The 20,252-nt window shown below is 43.6% G+C and overlaps 1 protein-coding gene across 1 annotated transcript; it reads right to left on the bottom strand.

Moving 5' to 3' along the window:
- Positions 1 to 1,670: 1,670 nt before the first annotated feature.
- mknk2b (MAPK interacting serine/threonine kinase 2b) lies at positions 1,671 to 13,605 on the bottom strand. The gene is made up of 14 exons (XM_085436056.1): positions 13,480 to 13,605; positions 12,709 to 12,926; positions 12,206 to 12,296; positions 11,972 to 12,073; positions 11,779 to 11,876; positions 9,443 to 9,522; positions 9,244 to 9,317; positions 9,029 to 9,133; positions 8,884 to 8,939; positions 8,682 to 8,777; positions 5,462 to 5,656; positions 5,195 to 5,359; positions 5,053 to 5,093; positions 1,671 to 4,952 (listed from the first exon to the last, which is right to left on the bottom strand). The coding sequence occupies exons 2-14, from the start codon at positions 12,757 to 12,759 to the stop codon at positions 4,676 to 4,678; spliced, it is 1,431 nt and encodes a 476-aa protein (XP_085292182.1). The 5' UTR covers positions 12,760 to 12,926; positions 13,480 to 13,605; the 3' UTR covers positions 1,671 to 4,675.
- Positions 13,606 to 20,252: the final 6,647 nt, after the last annotated feature.

Below are 20,252 nucleotides of genomic sequence, written 5' to 3'. Positions count from 1 at the left end.
CTGCACGTCCCGTTGAAATGTTTTAACGGGACAGCAGGGGGAGACAAATACCTGCGCGGTGTTCCCGTGGATCACGCCATGTTTCCTGGACACCGCACAGAAAACAAACTGCTGTTGCATCATGCAGTTTCCTCCAGACCTCTGACGCTTTTTCTGCGCCGAACAAGAAGTTATGCAACAGTGTGAGAATGCGTGTGTTTTGGCCTCCGCTGATAAACCCACGCAGTGACTGCGTGAAGTCCTGCCAGTCCACATGTAAGGGGGACGAGTTAAAGCATCACCACGACTGCACGGGTGCTAGTTGAAACCCCCACCCTTTGATAATATATTTTTAATATATTAAAAAAGGGGCCTCAAACTCGCGGCCCGGGGCCACTTATACTGACGTGAAGAAATCTAATGCACAAAGTACTTTTACTGTTAGGGAGGATTTATCTGTTGTTGAGTGTGATGTTAAAATAAGTTCTTTAAAACGCCAAAAATGACTGAATATGAAGCCAACATGAGCAGAGAGCACAAACATGCCGAGGGATCGGCTGTGTTAGCTCAGTGAAAGAGCCACAAACTAATGTGTACACCTATGTCTGCATTTGTATTTTATTAAATACGAACAAAATTAAAGCAGAAGTGATGCCACATGTGTGGCCAGGAAGAGAGGACCAGTGTGTTTATTTGGTAGTTCAATGAAAGGCTTCAATTAGTTTACAGTTTTGTCTTCTCATACAATATTTGAAATTATTGTATGAGAAAAACAAAACACTACATTTCAGGAAATATTTGTGGGTTTTTTCTTGTTTGTTTTGTGGCCCTCCAATGAGACGACAGTGTCAGCAGGGGCCCACAGATCATTTAAGTTTGGTTGAAATCAGACATAAATATCACTAATAGATTGTAGTGATCATCTTATTAAAAATAACTGAGCATTAGTTTCACTGGCCTGATATAAACAAGAGATCTAAAGACACGACTGTGAATCAGGAAGGACATTTTTCACCTTTTAAGATCAGTTTTGACTAAATAATCGTTCAAGTAATCACATTAGCCAGTTCATTCTAAACCAGTTGCTGTAACCCTCGTTACTGCCAACCACACACAGACTCTGGAGACCCTTTCATCACACAGAACATTTCTTGTGCAGTATCATCATTTTTGTCCTCTCTCCACGCACATTTGACCAAGCCCAGCTGATAACATCTCTTGAGATATTTCCATCTGCACAGTTGACTAATCACGGGATGCCAGATCCTGCTGAAATCATACACTGACATGTTTCGTTAATTCAGCAGAAGGGATTTTGTGAGGATCATCAGGTGGCAGAGAGGCTGCAGCTCTTGCAGCAGGTTGCATCAGTCTGCGTCTGGCTGAGAAGAGCGCCTCCCCTCACCACTGCTGCAAGCGTGACTAATGTGTCATGAAACCACAGTCATATTTCCATGTGTGAGAAACATTTACCAACAGCCAAGGGCGTCTGTGACACGGCTCACGTTATCAGGGAGCGTTACTGATACTGGGATTTACAGCAGATTCAGCTGAAATGGCCTCAGCCTTGGCCCGAAGATAAGCCTTCTAGTTAATGTGAAACTACTGAGAGTGCAGGGAAAGTACAGGTCTTTCACTTTCCTGGTTTCAAGCAAAAACAAAAAAGAAAAAAGTGACAGGCCAGACGAGAATGTTGTTCAAAGCATTTTATTGCATTTTTTTTTTTTTAGAAAAACAATACAAAATTCCAAAGCAACGGTCATAAACGTTGCCTTGGGTGAACTGCAATCATTCACATGGTACAGTAAAGTGCTTATTTTAAATCAAAATACCTTGTACTACAGGATGTATTGGTTTGAAGCCACTTCCCATGAACACAATGGTCTCAGGGGCGATTCAGACAGTGTTAAAAATCAGGTGTCAACCCAGAGCCTGGACTGTATCTGACTGGCACACTGTGCTCATGAGAAGGAACCATTTAAATGGTCTGATCTGCCTTAAATGCTTTCACCTGCAGGCTACATTCAGATTGTGGGGAGACTGTTGGTACTATCCATTCGAATGACTGAATTTTAACACGACGTCAGCGACAATATACAAAAAGAAAGAAAGAAAGAAAGAAAGAAATGGAGGCTGAAGGATATCACTTTGTCCCCTTTCTCCCAATAAAAGGCAGTCGAAAGAAAACAAAAGCTACCGCCATTCGACATGAAATAGAAATGGTCATGACCCAGAAAACCCTTACTGTACTGGTCGGGATATTACAGAGTATGGCCACAGTGTGCGTTTGAGTATCCACCCCCATTCAAAGACAGGGACAAACTCAGTTGTATGAAGACCCCCCCCCCCCCCAGAAAAAGGCAGAATACTGATCTGTATATTTTCACCCCCCTCCCCCCACAAAGATTGCCTTGATCATTAGCTTAATGCTTTGAGATTACCAATAAGCAAAGTAGTTTCCAAAATGAAGAAACAGCTGCATACACATATTCAAGTAAGTCTTATTATAAGACATAAACCCTCATAACTATGCATCTGTAGAAAGGTATTCTTAGAACTATTACAGTGTCCTATTAACAGAATAACGCGTCATCTGACACCATTTCCAGAGTACCGTCGCTGCAGTGCTGCCGACAGGACACGGAGACGATCAGAAGTTCCCCACTTATCTCTGCTAGGTCGTGGATCATATGTTTCAATGTCATGACTTGAACCCTCTTTGGTGAAATGGCTACAGTGCTGAGAGACGTCATCGCCAGTCCATTACCTGTCAGTTTCAGAATGAGCTTTAACTTAATCTAATTAACGACAAAGAAAGATTATTGCCAACGCAGAGTAGGGAAAAATGAACATGTACCAGCCACTCATGGATAACTGCTCCAAATTCACCAGCAACTTCATACTAATGTTTTCTGTGTCTGAAATGTACCAGCCACTTTCATGTTTTACCACATCGGTGCTGGTGCCAATTCCCCACCCTGCTCACATATAAAAAATAATAATAATAATAATATATATATATAACACTTAAAAACTTGCCTTCACTGGGCACGAACGCTCCAGTTCAACTTAAACTTTCTCCATTTTTACCTCATACACCACATACTCAACTTTAAAAACTCAAAAACAAAACAAACATTAAAAACAACAAAGGAAAACATCTGGTGTTTCACCTGAACTGAACAGCACCTGCATGGAAAAAAAAAAAATCTCCATAGAAAAGAGAAAAAAAAAAAAAAAAAAGAAGCTTATTAACAGCCATACAAAAAAGGATAAAAATAAAAATCAGTGTGGCACATTGACATGGAGTTTTCAAACTTGGAAGAAAAAAAAAGTAAACTTTATACAGCTAAATGTCTGAAGTTTTTTTTGTCTTTTTGTGGAATGTTTTTCCTTTTTGTGTTTATTTTATTTTATTTTTCCCGTCTGCCTCTAACATTGAAAGAAAATTTGTGACATCATTCTGGGAGGGGCGGCGTGTCGTTAGAGACAACGTTGAGACCCTGAAGGACGAGGAGGACGAAGATGATGGTCCAAATAAATCTGATCAACAAATGACAGTCTGGTCACATTGGGCAAAATGTGCTTTTCAACCCCTTCACAGGAGTTTAAACTTTTACTGCCAAAATATTTAAAGTTAAATCCATAAATTGATCTGTAGAAAAAAAACAAAAACAAATTCTGGTTGTAGCAAGGGGACGTCAAATTCTTTACAATGAAAGTAACACTGACCCAGTTCACTTGCGTAGCCATTTTAAGTACTGTATAATTAGCTTAATAAGCCAGATATACACGCTATGAGCTTTGGCCCCTCCCCCCTCCCCGGCAGCCATCAAGCATGACCAAGTCAAATCAATTCACTAGTTTTAGATTCAATTTAGAAGAAAAGGAAAAACCGCATCAACCGATGCAGCGGCAAGTCGTAGCTGGTCAGGTACAAACAGCCGTTGCCCTTTGAGCACTAAGTGCACGGTGACCGAGCTGGATAAGTGCGCATCTCAGACATTTACACAAGAGTCGGCTGTAAAGAGCTCATCTTAAACGGAGGGGAACAAAAAAAACAAAAAAAGACTTTGAAGAGTCTCCAGCCAACGCGCCTCAGGCACAGACAGCACTGGCTTACAGCCCTTCCAACCCTTATTACACTGAATCCTTTCAAGACAGGAACAGCCTTCATCTCGGCATATTGCATAAGCTTGTACGTATGTGCAGATGGGCCATTCGTGCATATACATACAGGCAAAAAACATTCCAGATAACTTAATTCACAGTGGATCCAGTTGTAACGTGGGAGCAGCACAACAGGTTGTCCTTTGGTGTCTGAGCTTAGTTTCGAAGATCTATGTTCGGATTTCTTCTGAACTGAGTTGCATGAGGAAAAAAACAAACAAAAAACCAACATAACTTAGAAAATACTTTGCTGTCCAACGAGTCATTAACTGGCCCTCCTCCCCAACCTGGAAGTGCACATAGCTGTGTTTGCTATATGCAGGCCCTGTGCTGATGTGCTTCAGAAGTGCTGGAGAAGGGCAGAAGGCATTTAGAGGAAGGGCTGCAGGCAGCATCTCCCTTTACAGCTGGCAAGAGAACCTGAATAGCAGAGGGACCGAGGCCAGAGAGGGGCCAGAACTGAGGAGGAAGAGTCTCAGGGCAGTCGTGGAACAGGACTTGAATCATAACGGAAGGTCGGGAAAGTTCAGGCACAGTCTCCCACGATGACGAGGGGGGCCAAGAGCTGACGAAGCTCCGCGGCGGAGACGGGCCCACCTTTCGGCTGGCTGCTTCGCTGCCTGCGCTTGGCCAGCTTGGAGTTGGAAGGAGGAGAGAGGTGCATAGACGAGCCAGAAGCGGTAACAAAAAATTGGACTTCCTGCTGCTGCTGCTGCTCTTCCATGCCATCCTGTTCAGCCAGCTGCCGGTTCACAGCCATGGCCTTATCTGCAAAAACTGTAAGATCCCTGGCACTGCTGGTCCTGATGAGGAAAAGGGGAAAAGAGATTAAACTGTGATCAAAGCAGGTATAAAGTTGGAAATGTTTATTGTCAGAGTGTCTTGTCGCTCTTAATTTCTCACCTCTGATGTAAGATGGATGTTGGCAAAGTGTCAGATGCACCCTGAAAAATCAAAGTCATGTTACTGGTTTTTTGTTTGAACAACTTTACTGTGATTTGCCTAAAATGCAAAAAAAGTGGCATAGTGGTGGATTCAGACTCACCCCCAGCACCCAGGGGTGCTGCAGCACCTGACTGGCACTCAGACGACTTTTGGCATCCCGGACCAGAAGTTTGGATATCAGGTCTTTGGCACTTGAGGAGATGTGAGCCCAGTCTTTTTCCGGAAACTCATATTTTCCTTCCTGGATGCTCTCAAATAAAGTGTTCTGTAAACAGATGCGAAACATTTGCAAATGTTACTTTGCTCTGAACTCACAAAGATAACGTAAGACAAACAAAACTCACGGGAATGAATTCATCAGTCTTACCTGGCAGGTGTGGCAGGGTTCACCTAATTCCCAGCCACAGCCGCCACCACAGCGGCCTACGAATGGAGGATAGCCACTTAGCATGATGTACAGAATGACTCCAAGACTCCACAGGTCACAGCGCTTGTCGTAAATTGTAGCTTCTTCACTGAAGGCCTCAACTACCTCAGGTGCCATGTACTCTGCTGAGCCGCACTAAAAGAAGAACAAGAAAGCCAGTGCGTTAGCCCCAAGGGATGAAAAACACAAAGCGCAGCATGAAAGAGTTAAACCAGAGGAAAAAAGAGACGCTTTGCTTGGCTGCTGCCACATTCTTTCACTCAGCTGACACCTCGTGGCTCCGAGTGTGAAAGCTAAGGCCCCACTCTTAGCTTGTGGGGTGGGGGCAGTCTATGAGACAGTCGCATGATTATCTGCAGTAATGGGTTCACTTAATCTACAAAACTGCTCGTCTTAGTCCGTTGAACATTTCTTAGTTGGAACGTGCTATGAGGCAGGTTTGTGTGGGTAGACAGCGAGTGGTGACTCAGTGCTTTGATCACACAGCTGTACACAGCCCAGGCAGACTTTGTTGAGGGCAAGGACAGACTCAGCTCTACCAGCATGTTGTTATGTAGCTAGGAGAGAAATTAGGCCAAACCCCGAGCATGGAAAAGAGGATTGGCTGTCCTGCATACCCAGAGACTGGGCTGAGCCCTGGTCAGTTACATAACTTGAGAACACAAACAGCAAGTACTGTTTTAATAGTTTTAGGTGGGGAAAAAGCAGGTCGTTGGTTCAGCAGGACAAAGATCATGTTCATTTCTGAGACGCTTTAGTCCTTTTGTCATGAAGTCCCCCACATATCCTTCATTCCATCTGTGGGGGCACATGTTTACATTGAGCAGGCCTCCATTGTGTCCCAGTAACATAAACCAGCTGTCTGCTAACTCCACCTCCAGTTTTATGTAATGAAGTTTGCTGCACAGGAATCGCATTTCAGACAAAGAAAATCCCAACCCCCATGTTTCCGCCATCATCGAGTCTGGGGCAACTGCTTACACAGACAATCCTCCAGGATTCAAGTCAAATGCAGCTGCCGCACACACACACGCACGCACTCTTTTTTGCCAACCAAGGTACTTTGAAACTGAAGACTAATGCAATAGTTGTGTTATCATAAACAGCTATCAAGGCTAATCGTGTTTAAAAGCTGCTTTACCACCCCTGAATCACAAACAAGTCAGGACATAGATAGCCAGTCCATGACTACCTGCAGCTGATAAGGGCTAAAAGAGGGCAGTCAAATAACAGTAATCGTGGCTCTTTGGCACAGACTTAAATATAAACTTGCATTTGTTCTTCCTGTGCTGTTGCACACCTTGCGAACTTGCAGTCACATCCTCTTCAAACCTTCCAGTAAGCTGCAGAGAGCTGTTAATCAGCTGCTGTTACCACAGGATTTGTCGGTATTGCAACCTGGGGCTTTCCTACAACCATGTGACTAGTCACACCATACCCACAGCACCGATGACACACCTCTGGTGTTTGTAAATGAAAGGATTACTAGGAGAGGCTTACAGGAAGAAGACTTGTTCTGTCCTCAAGAAACTGCACCTACCTTTATGACAGGTACAAACAAGCAGTTTCCTCAATTAAACAGACTAAACTGCTTGTGTGCAGTGTTACAGTTTCCAGCTGCTACATTTAAGCCTCGGCATTCGAACAGCCAGAATTACATCTCACTGGGCACATAGGTGGGCAATCACTCACGCAGAATTCCTAGTAAACTAAAATTAGTCTTTTTCCTAGAAGGGTCTATCTCGGCTCATTCGAGTCCCTATTTTCCCAGTTTACACCCAGTATAGCACCACTACATTTACAGTAAACCTGTAAATCATAAAATGTATTTGAGAACCATAGAACTGCGCTTCAAATGCAAAAGTGCATATTGTGCAACAGCAGTAAAGTGGTTACAGGGGGCCCAGAGAGAGTGCCAGTCGTGAGATGAAAATCATAACATTGTTCCTGTGATCAAGCAAGGAAAACAAGCCAGAGCGCATGAGCGGGCAGAGTTTGCACCTCCCAGTTATCCTCCCCCTCCCACCGGGCTATCCAATCACATCTCAGTTGCCATGTGTGGGGGGAGAGAGACTAAAATTTCTAGAACAAGCCTTATGCACAGCTATTGTATGAAGTACATAAAGAAAGCGCAGACCAGCACAAGAGTGGTTGGGGCCACTGGGCGGAGACTGAGCTGAAAGAAGAGGGTGTATGGTTTTTTTCCTCCTCTCACCACACAGAGAGAAAGGAGAAATAAGCAAACGCTTGTGGGTTTTTTTTTCACTGCGACTCCTTCATATCACAGGACACAGCCTTGTAAAAGTTATCATGTACCCTCCAGTGTTACATCCCAGGGCTATCACACCACCTTCTGTACTCCAGAGGCTTTTCTCCCATTGAACGAACACTTTAATATATTACTGGATCAACTTAACCCGAGGGAGATCCTGATTTAAGACTAAAGCACATGACACCTCTTGGCCCCAAACCATATACCCTTCAACAAGTCCGGGGATGGGCCCACCATCCATTATTTCTGTGCAAGGAAGATGAAGTTACCAATGCCGAAAGCCCCCACCCACCAAACCACATTCCTGAGGGCTGAGCTGCCATCCTTCACCTGCTCTGGTCCATCTATTCAGCACACTAGATAAGCAGCAGACAGAGCAAGTGTTGACACAAGTAGAAAGCTTGCCAGTTCAACTTTACCACTCCTCTGAGGTTGAGGGTTTCCTGCTGTTCTGGACACTGTTCAGTGGTAACGCTTTGTGTTGTGACGACAGCCACAAAGCTAAACAATCATAACCCCCAGACTCAAGCTCATGACCCCTCAGTGTTTGCTATTGATTAGACATCAACGGACATCAACATTAAATAGACAGATATGCTTCCAAATGTTAACACACTGAAGTATCCAGCACGATAAGAGGAACATAAAATTTGGCACATCCAGGAAGCAATCCATGCCATTTCAGAGAAACTGCCCAGCAGTAAACTAGTGTAAACATCAGTTAACCCCACTGAGGACTGGCCAATGATCAGCCAGGTGAGACTTGATAAACACATTTACAGCCGCTTTTATCCACAGCAAGAAAACAAATCACTATGTCACGGTGTAACTGATTAATCTGCTCCTGGATCAGCGATTTAAAAAACATTTTTTGGATGAGTAACTTACAGGAGTGAGGAGCTCAGGGGTGGAGATGGGTGAGCTGTCACTGTTCAGCTTGATCCCACTGCCTAAGTCAAAGTCACAGATCTTGACCGGGCATATCTGAGAAAAAGAGCAGATTTTAACAAAAGGCCAGCAGCAGCTTTATCAACAAATCAGCTGACCTCTGAAACACGTTTAGGCATAAATATCTCTGCAGTAAACTCACCTTGTGTGCACTCTCACAGAGAATGTTTTCAGGTTTCAGGTCTCTATGTGCCATTCCTAAAAACAAATAGATGCCTGTTATATCCATATTTAATTTGAAACTGTGAGCAGTAATACTGCTTGCCATTTTGTTCAAATGATCTTACCCTTGTTATGAAGGAAATCTAGAGCACTGGCAATGTCCTGCACCACGAGACCGGCCTCCTGCTCACTGAAGTGCTGTCTCTTGTGAATGTGTTCCAAGATTGACCCTAGGAGGGAAATGAGAGTCCATTAGCTCCATTTAAAAGCTAAATGCTTTCAAACACACTCACCAAAGCAGCAGAATTTCTTTGTAAACTAGCAGCTGTAATTTACTAACCTCCTCGGAGCTTCTCAAACACCAGGTAGAATTTGTCTTCCTCTTCAAAAAACTCCACCAGCTCCAGGATGTTTCTGCAGAAAACAAAAAGGCACCGAGTCATTTGAGGTCTGCAGTGTGATGATGAATAAAGGGCTTTGTGACTGCCTCCATACGACTGTCAAGTGGCTTTAGTTTTGTCAGAACAGCAGAAAGTTACCTATGGCCCTGGCACTGGTAGAGCATCTCAACCTCACGGAAGACACGACTGCGGCTGTGACCCGGCCTTTTCTCGATTATCTGCAACAGAAAAGCACCAAAGCTGAGCCCACTTTGTCCAGAAATAGCCCATTTTCAGCAGAACTTTGTGTTTTTATACAGAACAGGATGGAGGACAATTCTTAAAGTGCTTAGTATACATATTTGTGGGCATGGCAGCCACTCTCTCACTGCACCACAAACCCCACTTGTGGCTGTGTTTAACAGAAAGCAGACGGTATAGAGCTCACTATACAGTCCATATGCAGTCCCCTATAATGAGCTTCCTTCCCAACGTTTTCCTGCTTGCCAACCTTTATCCTACCCGGTGACACACTTGCAGAGATAGTTTAACCTACTTTCAGCACTGCCCAGCATACCAGAGACAGAGCTGAATGAAAATAACAGCCCCCAGTCTCTATGTTTAACCTTTATGCACAACCCATATGTAAATCTTAAGGAGCCATAAGTGTTCCCTTCAAAACATCCCATGACCTAATCCAAAATGTTTACAATTATCAAAACTGCTCTAAAAATAACAGAGCTGCCGGGAACTACAGCAGTGAGGGCCACCAGCTGCATAATGCTGTGCCAAGAGAGACAGAAAGATAGACTGCTGACACCAAAGCAAAAAGCCTGAATTTTCCAGCTCTGGTCTGTTATTGTGTGCTTGGGAGGCTGTGCATGCTTCTCTTCCTGGTAGCTGGATTACAGCTGCTATTGAAGCCCACTGGGGCCAGAGCTGCAGTATGTGTCTAGGATTAATACACGGACAAGAGGCCTGTGAGCAGTCCAAAGCCTGTGTACTGTTCCAGTCTGAGTCAGCAGGACAACAATCAGCTCACCCTCTCCTGCCACAGCAGAACTCCCACCCTGGTAGATGTTTCCATACAGAAACTATAAGGTTGAAGAATGCATTGCAATCCCAAATGGGAGGACACTATTTTTAAAGTGGTAGATTTAAGGTCGCTTATCCAAATTGCAGCTCGTGAAACATCAGCCTGCTGAAAAGCGAGACCTCACTGCAGGTTCTAACATCAACCCAGGCTTGTGAAATAATAGCTTTAAACAGGACTTGTTTGGGAGCCTTCAGACACACGCTGCTCGGCCCTCTGTGCGTCTATGGATGCCTGAAGCTTTTGTTGCGTTTGCAACAGAGCCCGCACATGCAGTTCACCCCCCTACTCCCCCTGTGTCTAGAGAGGGGGAGGGGAGAGACGGGACATCTGGCAGGAGTAGTCTGAGTCCCCCTCGACTCCCAGCAGACCGTCCTACCTCCTCCCCCAGGACTGCATAGTCCCAAGGGATCCATAACAAATCACTCTGGGACAAACTAACTGATCAGTCACATGAGGATCTGTGTACAGCACCTCTGAAATATTAATTAGGAAAAAAAAATAAGATATGGACACTTGCACTAAAGAAGCAGCCTTTAACTCAGACTTGATCCATACATGAACAAAATCTGGGGAATAACTAATTAATGTTTATGTCCAATGAGCAAATGGGATTTCAAAAGAAAAAAAAGTGGATTATTTAAATTTTTGCACACTTCAGAAAAAAAATAAATAAATACATAAAAATTTCACAATGTTTTGCTCCTAAAACAAGGAAATGACTTTGTAATAAAAAAGGAAGTCCCCGAGAGTTGAACATGTGCATACAAGTCCTCACGCCATTCAAAAAGGAAATCGAAAAAGTAACTGTACAGAGTGAGAACAAAGCAGTGTAAACACACCGGGTCACAACCCTCACCCATCACCCCTCCTTCCTTTCTGTGGGTTTTGTTTTGGCACAGCTAGCAGCACACAATGTTCTCTGTGCAAGCTGTAAAGAAAGGGGGAGGGTATATCATTTCCAGCTCTCTGATTGGCTGACGAGCTAGAAAAAGAGAGGGGGGGCGTGTCTACTAGCAGCAGCTAGTCTTTTACACAAAAAGTGCATCACTAGGCACAACAGAGGAAAGTTTGCAGAAAACCACTACAGAGAGCTGAACTGAGAGAAAAGATAAAGAGGCATCCTGTCCCAGACCAAAACTTTCCTCAAAATTTCTCAAGAAAAAGACGTGAAAAGGAAGCACAATAGAAACACTGATGCAATAGCCCAGTTTACTTATATTAAATTCCTCTCATGGCTCAGAGCCTCTTCACACAAAGGAATTTCATTACGTAATCCAACCCTCTAACTGTAAAGCAGCCAAACAGAGTCCTAGAACTCTAGCATCTCCTATAGGAAGGTTTCATTGACAACAATACATTAAAGCACACTGTATCCACTGAATGCGTGGCAGTGTCTTACCTTTACAGCATACTCTTTATTGGTGATGAGGTTGATGCATGTTTGCACTCTGGCATAAGCACCCTCTCCCAAGACCTCTTCCTGCAGTCTGTAGACATCTGTGGCAAAAACAGCAAGTTAGCAAAACACAATTACATGAAGGAGAGCAGCTTATACAGCTGTTTTTATAACAACTAGGAATGAAAGCTTTTACCCTCGAATCTTCCAGAGAAACTGTCAGTTGCCCGGCAACGCTTTTTCTTCTTGTTTCTCTTCTTGGCATCGGGGATGTCAATAGGCTGACTGGAAGGCATGTCTGTCAAAACAGGAGTGCCTACATTACCATCAGCTATTGATAGAGGAATGCAAACAAATCCCAAATACTGAAAGAGAAACTAGGGGGAAGTTTTACTTATGTGAATTATACTGAACTAGTCATAAAACTCACCATGTCTGGGGGAGGAGTCAAAATTAAATGATGAATCGATAAGATGGGATCCATTTTTAGTGAAGTCCTCTGATTCAAAGGGATTTTGCCCCTATGGAGTAATAACATGTTTGTTATGATGTGCAATCTCAGTGAACCAGTCAAGATGAGAGCATCTATTGTCAGTCATAACACCTACTGTGACTATAAAGCCAAACTAGACTGAGAGGCTGACACATTTTGAATAATCGCTCATATCTGTTACACCAACACAAGAACGTCCCAAGGCCATAAGGATCTTTCTTGGTCATCTTTCAACTATTAGCTGTGGCATACTCGAGCCATACATTCATCAGCTGCATGTGCCCAGCAGGAAGTATACCATGTTTGTCAGCCAGAAGATGCGTTTATCTATAGCTAGGTGAAGTCCCTTCTCATATATGTTGCCAAACGTGCTCTGATTACAATCTTCCCAAAAGGAGTGACAGGAGCTCGAGCTATCCCTGGATAGAGTTCCAGCTCACCTTGAAGGAGCGGTGGAATCCAGTGACTTCGGCGATCTTATTTTGCACCATTTTGCTTCGATTTGGTGTGTGGGGGGGTTCCGATCAGGATATGCGGCGGCAGTGGTTTTTGAATCAATTTGCACTTCTCCGAAACAAACAAAATCGTTTCAGAGAGAGACGCAAGTGATCACACTGCGCTAGCTGGTCAGCTTGGTGCGGCGCTTTAAACGGGAGCCCTGTTGACGACACAATTTGAGACCCCAGCGTTACAATCCAGTGTTAAAAAAAACAAAAAACAAAAAACACACACACACAACACCTAAACTCTTCGTGTTTTCCAGATTGTGGACGATTAACTAAACGCTTAGGCAAACAGCAGGCTGGCTCATCTCTGTCGCGTGCGCATACAAACAGAGCGCGAGAGCGCAACAGCTAGCATTCAACGTCACTCCCATTTAGCTCGCCCTTAGGTTAGTTACAGACAGTTAAGCACGAGGACAGATCATTAAAATCATAGCAGTTTGGCTAATGAGTAAATATATCTAGAGGCCATGGTTAAAACGGTGAAACCGCTACAGGAAGGCTACCAACACACACAAAAACACATCTCCAGTCAAAATGTAACCCACAAGTGCAAACCAGTTGACAGTTACATCAGAATTAACTTTAACGTCAGACAACAAAGATTAGCCAGTGAGCGTTAATACTGCATAGCGGTTCCAAAAACAGCCATTTCGCTTTTAAATGGCAAAACAAAGCCGCAGCAGCCTGCTTTTTCTCCTTACTTACCCCGTTGTTAATTTTTATAGCTCCAGTGTTAGCGTCGTTGCTTGACCCACAGCTTCGAAAGCCGCAGAGGACGTCAAGGGGGGATACGACTGATAGTTTGTGCGTGGAAGGTAGTTGAGAAGAACGAGTGTGGGTGTTTTTATAACCTCCCGTGACTCCGCCCTCCCGAGGAATGCGTCAGCAGCCCGCACTGATCGCGTATATTCGAGAAAAGGCTATTGTGGCAGGGTACCATTTCGTTTTGTTGAAGCGTTCTTCTACTTCTTAAGGGAAAGAACGCTAAAGGTTATTTAAATATGACACACAATAAGCACAACTTAATAAGCTCGGCCATTTAGATTATGTATTATATTCTCGTTTGAACTCTAGACCATATTTTAGGATAGAGACTTAAGAAAAAAGAGCACCGTACACGAATTGGTATTGAACCAGTCAGGTCTGTTTTGTTTAGGAGGGGGTAGGGCCCCGAGGCGGGACTTACCGAAGAACAAAACGAAAAAAAATACACGCACGTAGTCACAGTCAGCACGTCCCACCGCTGTTTTGATGGAAGAGGATGTCGATGGAGGCCGGGAGAGATAGTGCAAAGTGCAGCAAACCAGATCTGCGAGTTTACACCGTCCCGATCACCTCATCTGTTTATGCTGCTGTCGCTGTACGTCAAAGGCACACTTTAATTATTAACTCGACTTAAAAACAGAGCCAGCCTTGTGTTTTTTGTGAATACATAAATAAGCAGTGCAAGTTACTAGCACTGCCCCATCTTTGTTTGCGTCAAAAACTCTCTAGTCTACAATTATAATGACTTCACTCTCACACCAAGGGATGAATGACCACGGGCAGGGTTTTCATCGAAAACCAAGGTCTTAGTCACGGCACCCAGCTCCCTCTCAGAGACTGGGCCGGGGCCATGCCCTCAGCTTCTGCGGCATATCACTGTGGCGCATGGTCTCATGCAATGTTGCGCGATACAACCAGAACGGCACCACAATGTACTTAACTATGAGCTGTACTACGCACTGGATACAGACAGCCTTATTTTTGTTGTTGTTGTTGCTGGCTAAACTGCACTATGGTTTAACTAGAACAATGTATGGTTTTTAAAAGACAAATATCTGTTGAGGAGTGTACTGAAGTATTCCTGAGTACACGTTACTTTATTTAACTGCATACATCAAGAAATCATGTCAAATATTAGATTTTTTGGATCAGTCCAAACCGTATAGTTTTTACTTTTTGGGATATTTGGTAGCTTTTACAATAGCTAAGCCATCAACATTTCTTCATATCCTATGATGCCAGAAACCGAACATTTCCAGCTGAACCTTTGACCTTTTGTGAGAGTACATGCACGTTTTGCAGCCTGATGTAGAAGCTGTTTCGACGGGGGTGGGGACAATGTGTCGTGCTTGTGATAATGAAAGAAATTTAAGGATCCTGATGACGCAGAAAATATGTGTGATCTCTCTGCCCATCTGCTAATTGTGAGATGCCACAGCAGTGTTGCCTTAGATGTGATATGCTTATATGGAGGCAGGTATTTAGACAGGTTCAGTCAAGTGGTTTCTCATAATGAGAGAAACTTATTTCCACGTATTCTCACAATACAGTATGTAATAACTGCACACCAGCTTACTAAGTGATGCTATGTATTATGCTAGAAGTGCTCAGGTATTGTTGCACTATAAGCACATGGTCCAACAAACCTTTCCCCTGCTCCTTTTTCCTACTGGATATAATCCCTGGTTTGGAGTTCCACTTCAGTATTCATGTACTGGGTGTCTTAAAACCATGTAAGGGTTGTTCCAGGAGTCGGCTGCCTTGTAACTGGATGCTTTGTGTCTCTCCTTCTCCTTCTACCTCCTTTCACCTTCTACCCCCAAAACACAAGCCCAATAGTAGCAAACATTACGTAACGCGTTGGCCGATGATCCCCAGTCGGGAGCACATGGTGTAGTCGCAGGGTTTAGTGGGAAAACAAGATCGCACTTCCAAGTTCACGGGGTGCACGGGGTGGGTCTGTGTCACTACAGCTCAAAAGAGAGAGGGACGGGGCCACGATACGTGCCTACATTTGACAGCAGCTCTTTCTGACGTAAAAGCAGCTCAATCTGGAGATTATCCTGGGTTGTTTAATTTGATACGTGATTTAACAGAGGCGTGTCTCTGTTGTTTTGCACTGCAGTAGCCTTGTAATGTGCGTAGATAAAGCTGTGGATCAATCGCAGTGTTTTGTTGTTGTTCCGGAAATGTGCATTATTGCCCCATCATAACACGTTCTCGTGACGTTCTCACGTTCTTAATGACACCTTTATGGAGCTACTCAACAACAGTAAGGATGGAAAGCAAGCGCTCAAATATCCTCCAAACTCTTCTTATCAAAGCCCACGCTTATATGACTGCAACAGCAAAAGGAAAATACAAAGTGGTGAAGGTCCTGGATCAAATCCAGTCTGATGCCTGTCTGTGCGTAGTTTGAACACTTTTACGGTGCCTGCGTGGGTTCCCTCCGGGTACTCTGGCTTCCTCCCACAGTCCAGAAACCAGTAAGGTTAACTGGTTATTATCAATTGACCATAGGAGTGTGAGTTTCTATGTGTGTGGTGACAGATTGGTGACCGGAATACGGAGCGTGCCCTGCTTTTTGCCTGTGACAGCTGGGCCAAACGGCGACCCTGAATTGGATAAGTGGAAGAAAATGGATGGATGGATGGAGACAGGCCTGGTGAGAGGCCCTCGGGTACAGAGCAGCAGGATTTGTTGCAGAAACATTTCTGTGCTGTTTGTGCACCATATTTGTCCACATACATGAAAAGCCTGTCGTACCTGCAAGTGTTTTCACATAATGCACGTGCGGCACGTATCAATACAACCCCCAAAGGCCAACAAGATTAGGGAGCTAAACACAGTCAGCAGTCTTGTACTAATTTGAACATTTGTTAGATGCTTTTCCTAAGCAGGGAGGTCGCAGCACCCCAGAGTGCTCCCTTTTCCAAGCAACTTTGACTGAACAATCTTCTTACAAGGAAACAGCCACAAGATGGGAAATTTGTAATCTCTGGCAGAAATGGATGTGCATGGGGCAGAAAGAGAAAGACGGCGCACTAGGCCAATCAAATTGTTCCAGTACCCAGAAATCCCTCTCCGATTTGCCAAAAAATGTTGCAACACAGACTGTTTTGCTCCATTTGTACACTAGGGAACCCTTTTGTGTTCTTTCTGTGCTTGCACTTTGTGCTTGTTACATAACCATGTGTAACAAAGGGTATTGATATGAATCAGGTAGTTTTGATTCAGACAGGGAGAGGCTGAAATGTAAGATTTGACCTTTCAGCCTGGGCACTAGAGCTTGTGTCACTTCTTGGTTTCTAAATAACTTGCTGTATGACTAAGTAGTTGTTGTTGTTTTTATCTGTTCTCTGCCCTCACCATACAGCCCTTTCACTTAAATCCAATGTTCTAGCAGTACTTATTAGAAACATTTGTGCAAAGATTAGGTGTAAGACATGCTGGAACAGGCATGGCTTCCGCTTTTTAATAACTATAAATCTACTGTCGTTATGCAAGAATTAGGGAGAATTGCAGTGTACAGATGTGCCTTTGCATGTCCACAGCAGAAAGGGAAATGGGTCTTTGCTGTGGACAGGGAAAAACACCCAACTCGCCAGGGACATGGAAACCCCGGTTTTTGAACAGTTCCAGCAATAATGATCCACAAGGGTTTGGACTTTCAGGAAGAAATGCGTTTTGGTTGTTGAGTTTAGTGGCAGAGTGAAACATGTCCCACACAGAGGGCCCAGAAGGACATCTACAGAGTGCTTCCAGACTAGTCCATACCAGTCTTATTTCCAAGCCTCGAGCTCAAGTAACCAGAAGCTGAATCTGCCCAAATTTCGGCCTCATTTAAATACATCATTATCTTACTGGAACTTTTTACGAGGCCTCTCCACCTCCAATGTCCTAAAATTATCGCCACTTTTCATCTGTACAAGCTGCACAACCGCATGATGCAACTGAGTCATGTGCCGCAAAACCGTTAAGGGTGTGTCCTCAGTCCGGCACTTACTGACTCACATTACATCCCAGCCCGTTTTTGATTGTATGTAAATAACCACACTGTACCATGAAAACAACAGACGGGCAACTGCTGAGCACAGAGTTGGACAGGCTTCTGCCTGATTGGCTGGAGCTTGTTCTTGGCCTGTAGCCAGCGCTTCCCTTCACTGTGCCGATCGCAGAGCCCCTCGAGTCTGTCTGGTACATTCCAAAGGAGAAAAACACGCCAGTGAGGGCGGGAGAGAGAAGGAAGGAGGGAGGGGAAGAGCGCAAGGCGGGTACATCTCATCTCACACGTAACAGGCGTAAAGCGTGCTGAGAGAGTGCAGCCCAGTGTTCAGAGGAACTGACTCCACTGTGAGAGGAGGGACACTCCTGTAAGAGGATCAGGTTGCAGGAGGCAATGAGGTCATTCCAGTGGGTGAATTAACCGTGGCACATTGTTACATCATGTTTGTTTCTTATCAAAATTCATATTTATCGTATATGTCAAAATGTATTTGTCCAGCTTGATGGAAGGAGGTGACAATGGGTTCATTTTAGCGCTTTATATGAAGATGAATATGCAGTTTTTGTGCATTAAAATTGAATCAATTGTTTCATACAGGAGTGCAGCTAGTGATTGTTTCCTTGATAGATTCACCTTCTTCATTCTGATTTGTAAAAATTCAGAAAACATACTGACGCATGTCAAATCCCCAAAGCCAGCTTTGTCCAAAGGAGACTTTTTAAAGCTACATTAAAACCGTTGGAAGAAACTGAAACCATCCTTCAACTGTGCAAAGCTGAAACCGTGGAATATTTTCTCATGAACAACAGCTGAAGGTTGAGCAGGTTATTTACCAATGGGGAGGTCGGCAGTTAAAAGAAGTCATAAAAAGCCCCTAAAGGCATAAAACACAGCGCTGAATGGGTGAACGGGGCTGTAGCCTTAAATGCTCTGAGTACTCAGTAAGATAAAACTCAGGGCGATAAAACAAATGAGTGGAGCATTGAAATGGTTTTCAGAATAATTTTTTACTAATTATTTTAGCTGTACATTTATAAATGCTTTGTAGCTTAACTTATCAGAAAGCAATAATTTACAAGCTTCACATATTTTCTTTCTAAAATTCCTAATTGTAAAGGAACTAGTGACCACAGACTAGCACATATATGAGTCAGCTCGTACTTTCTAAAGGAGGAAAGTCTTCAGTTATTAATGATATGAATCAATAGCAACCATAGACTGTCCTTACTATTTGTGTGCATGGATATATGTAATGGTAACTAGATGTAGTGAAGTACAATGTTTCTTTCTGACTATGGAATTAGACAGTGTCCTTTAAAGACATTGTATTAAAAAATAGTTACTATGTTGCCTAAATTGTCCAACAACATACAGCGTTTTGTTACAAGTTACTTTTTTTTGCTTGACTGCAATGTTGAGGTCTCTTTATTAAATAGACATATTCAGTCTTTGAATGACTTACTCTTCAAGCACCAAAAAAGGAAAAAAGAAGTTGAAGATGTCATTCTAAATTTTTGGCCGTGACTTTTTTGTTTTTTTGAATAAAATGTTTCCAGAAAGCCTCGTGGATGAAATCATTCTTTTTTTCCTGTGTGTGACTGCAGTGTGGTGAGGTTTTGGCAGATGAAACACTTGACTGACACGAGCCCTGAGCTTTGCAGAGTTTTTGTTTACATTTATTACAGACAGTGCGAACAGGAAGTGCGATTATTTTGAAATTCAAGGAATTAACCTGTTTGGTGTTTTGCCTGTAAACTGCAGTTAGAGAGTGGGTGTAACAGTGAACTGTAATTTTCCACTTTATGTCATAACGCAGTGCTGAAAGCTGTGTGTGTGTGTGTGTACGTGTGCAACAGTATCAGATATGAGCTTTGCAAAGACTGATGTTACACTCATATACTATATAGGTGCACCTAAAGGGGCCATTCTGAACGATGGCTTACATGATTTGCCTTGAATAAGATGACTGAGTAATGGTTTATTATGACTAACTGCACCCCTGCAGCAGTAATGAGAGAGACTGTGTGACTATTTATATAACCCCGCCCATAAGCGCTGATAACTTCCACCAACTCCAACCACTGATGTTGTTGTTCGGGACTATTGTTGGCTCAGTCACATTAAGCAGCGTTCATCCAAAAACAAACCCTCTCTCTGTGTTCGTCACAGTACAGTCTGGCCTGTTTCTTACATAACCAGCTTAGCCAAATCATTCACCCGAATCAGGTCTTTCCCCCCCTTCTTGACTCAAAGTGGGACATTGAGCAGATTTCATAAGAGTACAGCAGCAACCACAGGATAGAAAGCTCAGGGAGACGGGGAGGTTTTGGGAGTCTGACGCCTCCTGGTGGACATTAGTGAACACAGCCTGTTCATCATGTTTTTCCACTTGTGTTTGTCATGTGAGGTTCAAGTCTCGTGTGACCTTCAGCTGCCAAGAGTATCTGCAATAAACACCTGCAGGTTTGACATCTGAGAACCCGACCCGATGGCTCCCAGCCCAGCGTGTAAGATAACAGCCTTGATGTCTGAGTCACCATTACAGTATCTAGCCTGTCTGCACATATGAGTTTTAACCAATAAAAATTAATGACTTTAAATGGATTCAGTTCAGTAAAATACTCTGTTTCCTCCGTTTCCCTCAGTTTAATCTTAAGGTTTTTATGACTTAAAAAAAATGCTGCAGCCCATTATCATCAGCATCAGA

Source organism: Copadichromis virginalis, linkage group LG17, assembly GCF_057382275.1.
Source record: "Copadichromis virginalis isolate Kocher_CV1m ecotype Utaka linkage group LG17, C_Virginalis_male_GT1.1, whole genome shotgun sequence".
Taxonomy (NCBI): Eukaryota; Metazoa; Chordata; class Actinopteri; order Cichliformes; family Cichlidae; genus Copadichromis; species Copadichromis virginalis.
This window is presented reverse-complemented; position numbering and strand designations above follow the sequence as displayed.